At 41.3% G+C, this 10,226-nt stretch overlaps 2 protein-coding genes across 3 annotated transcripts in view; both read right to left on the bottom strand.

The window, feature by feature from the left end:
* Positions 1-93: 93 nt before the first annotated feature.
* Positions 94-3,268, bottom strand: asb4 (ankyrin repeat and SOCS box containing 4). The gene is made up of 6 exons (XM_068575828.1): positions 2,855-3,268; positions 2,134-2,433; positions 1,817-2,059; positions 1,482-1,729; positions 1,276-1,389; positions 94-1,137 (listed from the first exon to the last, which is right to left on the bottom strand). The coding sequence occupies exons 1-6, from the start codon at positions 3,159-3,161 to the stop codon at positions 949-951; spliced, it is 1,401 nt and encodes a 466-aa protein (XP_068431929.1). The 5' UTR covers positions 3,162-3,268; the 3' UTR covers positions 94-948.
* A 429-nt stretch (positions 3,269-3,697) lies between these two features.
* Positions 3,698-10,226, bottom strand: part of ppp1r9a (protein phosphatase 1, regulatory subunit 9A) — a 49,820-nt gene continuing 43,291 nt past the window's right edge. Inside the window, exons 14-20 of one of the 2 annotated variants that reach the window (XM_068575974.1) lie at positions 10,022-10,145; positions 9,822-9,891; positions 9,399-9,447; positions 7,786-7,905; positions 7,238-7,261; positions 6,734-6,916; positions 3,698-6,411 (exon numbers count right to left, since the gene is read on the bottom strand). In XM_068575974.1, the coding sequence (XP_068432075.1) occupies positions 6,229-6,411; positions 6,734-6,916; positions 7,238-7,261; positions 7,786-7,905; positions 9,399-9,447; positions 9,822-9,891; positions 10,022-10,145 (753 nt within the window). In that variant the 3' untranslated portion in view covers positions 3,698-6,228. The remainder of the gene's footprint in view (positions 6,412-6,733; positions 6,917-7,237; positions 7,262-7,785; positions 7,906-9,398; positions 9,448-9,821; positions 9,892-10,021; positions 10,146-10,226) is intronic. The other variant, XM_068575975.1, reaches the window with a different exon arrangement.

The following is a 10,226-nucleotide window of genomic DNA, read 5'->3' as shown; positions in this document are numbered from 1 at the left end:
GTGCCAAGCAGCGACTGTGAGCTAACCAGTGGAGCATGCTCTTATACACTAACGTGCACTAGAAATAACACACAAGGAACAAAGAAGCTCGGATGACAACACAAAGAAAACACCAAATAGTAGTTTTCTGCTTTATTAATACACTGAATATCAAATCCAGCATTAACATCACTGTTTTTGCAGAGTGGCTTCTGCTTACAGGGAGTTGTGAGATTTTTTTATTTTATTTCAGGCAAACAAAAATTGGTCCATTTACATGGCTTCCGTGGGCCATTGACTGGAAAAACAAACACTTGTTGTGGAGGGCTTTCTCAAGTGTGGGTTTAGCAAATGAAGGAGTATTGCGATAGCTGTAGTGTGTGCATAAAGTCTGGTTGCCAGGTAGATACGGATCCTTTAAAGCAGGTGATAGAGAGACTAATTGTATTGAGTGACCCTTCAAAAAGACAAGTATCTTCCCTGTTGAAAGTAAAACATATACATAATAAAAGGATTACAGAAAGAGAAGCTGTGGATTTTGACGTTGCTTCCATGAGACCCATGCAGTAGACAAAAAGTCTCACTTGTCCATCAATAAAATATTATATAATTATAGTAATCAGCCCAACAATTTTCCTAACTGGATTGCTATTTCCTCAACTGTCTCTCAGATATCTGCGTATGTCTGGATGAATAGTGCAGCCTCAAACCATAAATAAATAAATCGGTTTTGATATTCGTCTTGTGATCAGAGTTTTACTCCAGCAAAGACAAGTTGCATGCCGTTTCTTCTGTGCGGTCAAAGAGGGAATTCTGTATGTTCAAGAGCAAATCCTCTCGGAATGATGAGAAAAATTATAAAAGACACACCTGTTTGAATCAGCTCTCTAACTAACGGCATTTCCACTTTCGATAGTCAGCAGACAGGAAGTAAATGTTTCCATTAAAACTGTCGGGTGACAGGCCTCATCAGTACAGTATCCCCTCGGGTTCCAGGAGTAAATATGTCTTCATGAGCGATGGCAGAGGCAGCTGTGCTACACCTCTGTGGCAGAACCCACCCAGGCCGGCTCGGATGGCACATCTGGTCAGGTGAAGCAGGCTGCGAGGAGTGTTGTTGCAAACAGCAAACAAAGAGTCGTAGAAGTCTTCGTGTCGCTGAGTGAGCAAAAACAAAACACATCTTATGTCTTATCCGGATTGTAAATTATTGACACACCCTATAAATAAAGAGTAGTGCTAATCTTAATCATTGAACACTTTATACAATTCATGGACAGTCGATCATTGTACTACCTTGTAGCAGTCATCAGGAATGGCAACCCTCCACTTGTTTGTGGACTGTATGCATTCGTAAGAGTTGATCATGATTTCTACTGCTCTGGGGTAGTCGTAGCAGTTCTGCAACACCTGTACAAAATAACATGCAACATTTTATTAGACCCGTATGTACATAATGTGTCAAACATGATCTAAAAAAACATCCGTCTCTATCTGTGTACCTTGTGGAACTGGGGTGGGTAGATCCGTGCTGCGTTGTGGTTGAGCAGCAGCTGGAAGCAGAGCTCAGGTATGGCCATGGGCCTGACACCAGTCACTTTGAGGATATACTGGATGGGGGCACAGCCATTGATGTCCATGGCTCTCGTGTTCGCTCCGGCCTCCAGCAGCATCTGCATCAGCACATGATCACAGTTCCAGGCTGCCTTGTGAAGAGCAGTTTTATTGTCGTCTTCTCTGAGGTTGGGATCTTAAAGAGAAGGAAAATGTTGTAAAAAAAACAAAACCCAAAGCCTCTATGGTTGGTACACAATGTCAATACAAGTACAAAACTCACTGGCATGGTGGTCCAGCAAGAGGCGACAGACAAGATGGTGATCTTGGCTGTAGACTTGCTCTTTACCGTCAAAAGCCCAGAAGCATGCAGTCATCAGGGGCGTCTCATGGAGAAAGTTGACCGCATCCACGGACGCTCCGTTGGCCAAGTAGATAGCCACCAGCTCTGGGATGCCGAATCTGGCTGCTGTGTGTAAAGGTGTGTCCTCTTCATTGTTGTCGCTGGGCATATTGATGTTTGCTCCTCCATGGGGGAAAAGCAATGGTTATTTCCTATCACTTTCATCTGCTGATACCCATGCACCCTTCCCTCCTGACCTTTCAGGATCAGCTGCTTGGCACAGTCCACAGACTCCCTGGTGATGCAGTAGTGCAGGGGTGTGTGTCCGCTCAGTGACAGGCTGTTGACTTTAGCCCTGTGAGCCAAGAGCAAGGCGACACAGTCGCTGTTGGAGGCCTCGCAGGCCACATGCAGCGGCGTCTTCCCATTGGGCATCCGGTTGAGGGCTGCACCTTCCTGAATGAGCGCCAGTGCCGTTTCCACAGCATTGTACATCACGCAAACATGAATACCCATCGCCCAGGACGTCTCCAGTTTGTAGCCTGGGAGCCAGTAACCTGCAGCAAATAAGATAACTAACTACTTAATCATTCAGGATCCCAGTGACTAGTGGGATGTTTAAGGTCATAGAGGAATACTGAAAAGGAGCTTTACAAGTAAAGGTCAAAGGTGCTTGTAATCTGACTCAGACTAGATTTACATGTCATATCCAGTTTTATCCAGGGGGATTTAACACCACCTACTGGACAAACCAGAGAACAAATGTGTGATGTTATCTAATTTAGGAGATGTTTACAATCATTTTTTCTTACTTATTGCTTTGTTTAAAATAGGATGTCTTACAATATTGTCAATCATTCAGGATACTTACATGATAAGACATCTTTCAGGCCATAATGATTGATACATAACAAACACAGCGTTGATTGTATTGCTGCTGGTGAAATGTGGCTCAATCTCATCCTCCTTTCTCCATACCTTGTTTGTATGAGGCCAGCACCATGCTGGGGTCCTCCACCTCCAGCACAGTGTCAATGTCTAGTTTCCCAGTGTGCAAAATCTGCACGACCTCTTGAGCGTCGTTGGCCTGCAGGGCCTCCAAGAACTGTCGCTTCAGCTGTTTGACAGACAGTTGTCTGGGACTCAACTCTTCCATAAGTTCTGTGAAAGAAGGGCCTCGCTCCTCGTGTGGCACTGCCATACCAGGCGACACTAACGCTCTCCACACAGCATGCAGGAGATTGGAAATGAACGCACAAATGGAAATAATAAAGGAGTCACTCATACCCACACTGGAAGGCCTCCATGAGCCAAGCCATCAGATATGGGAGGAGTGTGAGGAAGAAAGACAAATGTGAAAAGGGGCAACACGAAGGGAGAGCCATCAGAGAGAGAAAATAGCCCTGAAGTGAAATTAGGCTAAATATAAATAGAAAGGAGAGAGGGAGGGACTGGACAGCTACAGCTGACTGGCTGGTCTGGAGTCAGTCTGCTGAGATGTCCACTGAGAGAACAGCATCAGACAGTGGATGGTCACATGGTAAAAATAGCATAGGAATGGTGAAGAAATCTGCTTGTTTTCATCTATTTTATCTTGACATGACTGTCAGGTTTACCATGATATTCTAGACACAGAATAAAGAAAGAGGAGTCATGATATGAATTGTGCAAACCGTTTAGCTGCATGCGACAAATATTTCCTTCTCCAGCTGGCAAATGACCACGACAACTGTACACAGGAAGTTAGACAATTGGTGGGGAAAAAAAGAAGAAACAAAAGCAGACTATGGACAGTGACTGCACATTTTATTCAGTGTGACAGGTAGCTGCCCTTTCAAACTTTCCAGGATGCGAAAAAGAGAGCAAGGTAATGACAAAAAAGGAGAAGGAGAAGAAGAATAAGCAGCACAGCTTTTTAAAAGAGTGAAAGCATGGCTTTGCAGTTTGTGGCGATTATCGTTTGCTCTCCACACACATGAAAGACAAACCCTTCCGGACATGACTCAAACGCCTGCCAGGAGCACCAGGGTCTCATCCATACGTTGGTTTCATCATGCCAGGCAAGCTCGGTCAAGCACACAGAAAAGAGCCACATTTTGGCCTCAGCTGTGTGACCTTTAAGCTCCTCAGCCCTCAGACAAACTGTGCACACACACTGTCACAATAGAAAACAAGGCTTCTGTAGGATTCTTTCAGCATATTGCTCTCAGTGTGTTACTATACATACAAAAGAGTCAAAAGAGTGCAGTCGGCAGACTGACTAGACAGGGCTGGGGTTGGGGGTATTCACAGAAAGGTTCAAGTGTTACAAAATATTCCATAAGAACATATCATAAGCAGGTTATTGGAGTTGCACTGGAGCAGCACTATGGTTGTTTTAGAGGAAAACCACAAGCACAGTGGGGGAGAATTTCCAAACTTTATATTCTTCATTTGATAAAAAACATTTGAATCCAAATCACCATAAATTAAATGTTTGCTTATGTTTTGGCAATAGGAGGTCATCATACAATTCTGGATAAATCATGGTTAGGTGTTAGTAATTTTAGTTATTTTGAATAAGTTATCATAAACAGTAGTCAGTTGCTTCATTAAATACAGAAATAAATAAATAATAACATTAGTAGATCAGTGATACCTGTATTACTGTGGGATTGCATGGAGGCATCTGAAACCCCTACTATATGTCTTGCTCTTAATCAGTTACCAGTCACCAGACAGGGCCCTTCAGACAAAAGGGAATTATAACCAAAGCTGCCTTCATTTTGATCACGGTGACACTGGCGTCTCTATTTTTACTGTGAACCTATGGAATGATTCTCGGGAATGCTAAAGAAGTAACACAGGGAACATGTGTCTCTCAGTGAGCGTCATAATCCTAAAACAAGGTCATAAAGTACATATGTCAACATAAAGTACATATGTCAACATAATTTCAAAGGTATATTTCTTTTATATCTAACAAGTAAATCAAAATGTTTCAAGTCTTACTGAACCAGTTTCATAGGTAAATTAAATCTATATTGCATCTATCAGGTACAATTTCCAGTGTAACATTAGTAGTTCAAGCGCGATCATCTTCAAGACAATTTCTGGACTCACTGCATAAGTCCTCCATCTCAGAGATGACTTGTCTATATGGCAGCATTCCTAAATATTATTCACAATTAAAGTAATTTGCAAGGTGAACTTTGTCCCGTTATTCTATGAAAGAAAAATAAATAAACAATTACAAATGTTTAGTCTACTGTATGTTTGGACACTCACACTGAAGCGGGTAGAGTTCAGAAAAATTCTACTCGTCTAGAATTTCTAAAAGGCAGTGGCGGGGTATTAAGAGAAAATACAAAAAGAGGTCCAAAGCAGGTTACAAGCTGTGTCAAAGCAACATTATGCATCTAAGCAGGAAGGTTTAAGTTCAATGTCTTTTGTTTTGTTTTTGTGGTACAGGATTAATTAGTTACAAATTCCATGATTACATTGTACCTGAAGTCTCCATCAGAACCAGTGCAATGAGTTACAGTATGTCCCAGTTGCCCTTCATACTTTGTGAACCGCTTTAGTCTGGTACATGTATACTGTATGGAGCATTGGACAAGCCAGTGCAGAGGTTAAATGTACAGTGTTTGCACTTCCAGTGTTCTTGCGAGTACTGAGAGTTTGTTTCTCCCTAATCAACTTCGTTCCCGCTTTTGTTCCTATTGGAAAGTTCCAGTGTTGCCTCCTTCAGTAGTGAAAACAAGCAGCATGGGGACACCTAGTGGTGGAAGATAAACACTGCCTTATTCATTCCACCTCAGGCCTGACCTGTGTGAGCTTCGTCAAAGCAAGTGAGCAAATTCACTGATATATGTATCTGAACATTAGTCTATTGAAATGGCACATCAGACGAATCTGTATCATCACTGTACATGTACATGGTCATCGACTCTACAGGACCTTTTATGGGAAATGCAGATGACTCTGGAAATTATATGGGATGAGGTTAAGATTATTCTGGCTATGAATAAATAAACCTAATTTACAGCAATATACAGCAAAATAAATAGAACTGAGTAAAATCCTAAATGGCCAAAAAAAAACTCAGGATGGCTGTAAAATGAGGCAACTGAACAGGGCGGGATCCTATTATCCAACGGCTTATTTTGGTTTAATTTGCTTGGTGAAAAAGTCACTCGACAGTCTCCAACAGCTGGGTGTGTGGCTCCACCACTGAGAACTATTGAACTACTGAGCAGGCGTCCCTCAGGGTTCATTTGTGGGGCCTACCGGCGTTCTGTTCCTCGAGATGCTACTTGGTGTGGTGCTACAGTAAAGCGGGAGGTCGGAGATCGGAGAGCTAACGATTCACTTCACTCTGCCGTGCTTTCTTTGAGCGCCTCTTTCTGCTGCTGCTCAAGCTCTCGCTTCCGTAGCTTCTCGCGTTGTTTCTCCAGTTTCTCTCGGTTCCTCTTGGCCTTCTCCATCAGAACTTTAAGGTCTTTGATTTTTTTCTTGATCAGCGCACGGTCCTGGGAAGAAGAAACTCCAAGGGCCTGAAACAAATAAACCCCTATAAGCGTTTCTCTTCTTTGTTCTTGATCATTCATTCTTTCATTCAGTCATTGCTCACTCGAGGAGAAACCATGTAATGGCAGCACTGTTTCTAAATTCCCCCAAACATATGTTTGGTATAGCTATACTCGCTTATTGGCGGACATGTACACTAATATATCTGCGTCCTCTAATACATGCTCCCATATATATATATATATATATATATATATATATATATATATATATATATATATATATATATATATATATATATATATATATATATAAAGTGGGAGCATGGATGAATCACTTTGAACTCACCTTGAGCTCAGCACTCTCCAGCTGTAGCAGCTGTTCGCCGTCTATGTTTTTGGCAGTGAATTCTGGGATGTGGTGTTCTAAGTTGAGCCCTGATAGCCAGCGGGCCACTTGCTGGGAGGTCCACTCTGTGATGCTGCGGTTCTGCAGGTGATGCTGCTTTTGAAACTGTCCCTCGTCCAGGATCTGAACACAGAAAACAGGAAGAGAGACAGAGAAAAACAAGCAGATGAGATGCAAATCTTTCCAACTCTCACATACAGTATTTACTGTATCTCCTCTAGAATGTGCTGAATGATAATGTTTAATGAACGCCTAATGAGCTCAGATCAAATCAACCACACATTTAAGAAATTTCCCAAGTGACTACGTATATTCCGTAGCAACAAATATTACTTTGTGGCAAAATCCCCCTTTACCATGAATGACATGTGGAAATGAAACACAGATAAATAGCTTGTATGCAACAGACACACAAAGAAGTGCATTCAGTTAAACAGGTCTCACCTCATCATCTATCATATCCAGACTCTGAATGTGGCAGCATTGAAATAAACAGAAGAGGACTGGGTTGTTAACAGGGAAAACAACATATCTTACACGACAACAGTCAAGACCCGCATTTGAGTACAATAAGCCTAAAATGGTGCTTCGACTTAAAGCTTGTTGTTTTTTCTGCATGATGAATATGAGAGAAGCTTATTCCTGTAGGGAAAATGTGTTTTCTGTCTTTAAAACCATTAAGATCATAAATAGGGGCACAGACACAAATGAAAAAGTTGTTGTTTGCATTTAAATGTATATTTTAAAACAGATGAGTTGACAGACTACATTTTTACAAAGTTGTGATTTGTTAGTTTGCTTGTTTTAAGTTGTGAGTCAAAAAAATGGATGTCATTTTGGCCACATTTGAACTGACAAGTAATAATGTGGTGACATCAATCTCAGGTACATAATTTGGGTAACCATTGAGATAATTATTTCTATCTGGCAAACTACCTTCACCTCATTCAACATCCATTAAAAAAGACACAATTTTGTGTTGATATGTATACCTCATCTGAAGAGAGCATGAGTGAGTGTGAGCGTCCCGACATCTTTGCTTCACTCAGCAGCCCGCTGATCTCCACCGAGCTGCTGCTGCTGGCACTCAGATCATCGCTCAGAGAGGGTCCCTGAGAAGTCAAAAGCACACACATAAGACTGTAGTGAGAACCAACTGGCTCTAAAGCTGAGTTTAGTTGATTAGATGGAGGGTTTCTCTATTTCTATTTCTTAAACAGAGAGACCGGATGAGAAGTGAATGAATCAGAAGGATTAAGACTTTTGCTCTGAGCAATGATGTGCTTCTTCCTAATATTTGACGGTCAATAAAAAGTACATTAAACAAATCTATTTAAGGTGTTTGATGGACTGCAGGATGTCAGGATTGTGCACACCCCTCATTATTAGGATGTTCCATTTTAGCACAAACTGTGCATGTGATTAGTGGTTGGAAAGGATGCTATCCAATTAAAATCTCTCTCTCTCTCTCTCTCTCTCTCTCTCTCTCTCTCTCTCTCTCTCTCTCTCTCTCTCTCTCTCTCTCTCTCTCTCTCTCTCTCTCTCTCTCTCTCTCTCTCTCTCTCTCTCTCCTTGTGAGTGTGCCAAAATGTGGACATTCATGGAGTTACAGTATTCAGATTTAAGATCTGTGCCAAAAAGACAAGCTGCTTATGAACCACAAACTATGAAGAGAAATAAAACTATAATATAGACCAGTAGCTTTTCTCACAGGACTTATTTTCTCTATTTTCTGCAAAGAGAGATGTATTGAGTGGTGAGAGCAAGTTTAAGATGACATTTCTAGAATAATTCTAGAATAAGTCTAGAATTGTATATTACATTTAGCTTTATAGTATAGCTCAACTAGTTCTGTCTGAGGTAAAAGTGAAACTAATCTTAGACTTAAAAGCTCCTCATAGCTACTAATGTGAATACGTTCTCATTGATTAATCTTCTGATGAACACTCCTCTCAAGCTAAGAGCATGTCTTTGGAGAGAGAAAATGATTTGATTGGTGCAGGATGAAAAATAATCACCTTTTTAATCCCGTAGTAACCACATCTGATATTACACAGGATTAGAAACAGTTTTCATAGTTCCTACACTGCAACGAGTGCCCATGTTCACAACTTTAATCATATAGTATCAGTACAACATCTAACTGATTGAAGGTTTATGAAACAAAATTTACCAGTCACATGATTGGTAAAATTTACATTTGTTTACAGCTGCAGATTAGAAATTGATTTTATTATTTGGGATTATGGAGGAATACACATTGATTTTCTTGGAATTTAAATGCAATTACGCATTTTTTTGAAGCACCCACTCATGACAGACCATGTTACCCTCTTAAGGTACAAACTCATTTCAGTGGATTGAGGTATAACTAAACAAAACACAAAACAATACAATACCAAGTAATATGAATAGGAGAAGAAGTGGGGCCATGTAAGGGAGTTCTGTTCAACAGAAATAACACAACACATCAAAGCTAAATGGCAAGAAAACTTCTTCATCATCAAACGTACAGTATGAAGGTTTACATATACAGGTACTGGTCTGTCTCAACATATAATTACTTTAACAAAGAGTCATTTCATGTCCAGTAAAGGTCACGTACCTTGACCTTGACTTTCTGTGGACTGTCCTCAGCTGACAGCTCTGAGGAGCTGAGAGACAGAGAGGAAGATGACGAAGAGGTCAGTGGTGACGATTACTGTTCCACACATTCATAAACAGTTTCTGAACTTCTATTTCTAAACACATTTAGAAGGAGTTGTCCAGCATTGATGCACAACATACTTTGTGTATATTCTGTACACTGAATGTAAATAAGTCATCCATCTTCTCTAGTTCAGGTTCCTCATCCCTGGTACAACTCTGACCACACCAATCCTTGAAAACAAGTTGTTTACAAATGCTTTGTAGGGAAATAAAAATCCCTTTGAGTCCCAAATAATTACAAAGAAAAATGTAAATGTAATCATTCATGAAATTTGTACAACTCAAAACGAAAACATAGCATTCCAGTATTTATTCTCACCCCGGATCTGCAGCTTGTCTGTGTTCCTCCACACAGTGAGAGGCGCCCGACAAGGCAAGAGGCTGAGAACCTGAGATCACAAACACCCCACACTGAGATTACTCCTACATCAAGTGATGAGTACATACAGTTACATGGTGACCATTCGAGTGTTCATTATGGGATGTGCTGTAGTGAGGTAAGGGTGCAGGAGTGCTCACCCGCAGTGGACGGCCGGTGCGGTGTTCGTCTGGGGGAGCTTTCTGCAGCTGCTCCGTCACAAGAGCCCACACTACGAATCGAACCAGGCCGACTGAGGGCCGGACTGCCGTGTCCTTCTGAGACCTGAAGCCAGACGTAAAGGGACAAAAAGGGAAGAAGAAATGAAGCAAATGGAGGAGAGAGAAATGAGAGGAAGGGAGGGAG

The sequence above is a fragment of the Clinocottus analis genome, unplaced genomic scaffold, assembly GCF_023055335.1.
Source record: "Clinocottus analis isolate CAN_PGR_092001 unplaced genomic scaffold, fCliAna1.0.p SCAF_14, whole genome shotgun sequence".
NCBI lineage: Eukaryota > Metazoa > Chordata > Actinopteri > Perciformes > Cottidae > Clinocottus > Clinocottus analis.
This window is presented reverse-complemented; position numbering and strand designations above follow the sequence as displayed.

Coding starts and splice junctions, on each gene's coding strand:
- asb4 (XM_068575828.1), bottom strand. CDS start 3,161: ATGAGTGACTCCTTTATTATTTCCATTTGTGCGTTCATTTCCAATCTC. Junction 1,730..1,816: donor CTTGCTGGACCACCATGCCA/GTGAGTTTTGTA, acceptor CTTCTCTTTAAG/ATCCCAACCTCAGAGAAGAC. Junction 1,138..1,275: donor TTCCTGATGACTGCTACAAG/GTAGTACAATGA, acceptor TTGCTCACTCAG/CGACACGAAGACTTCTACGA.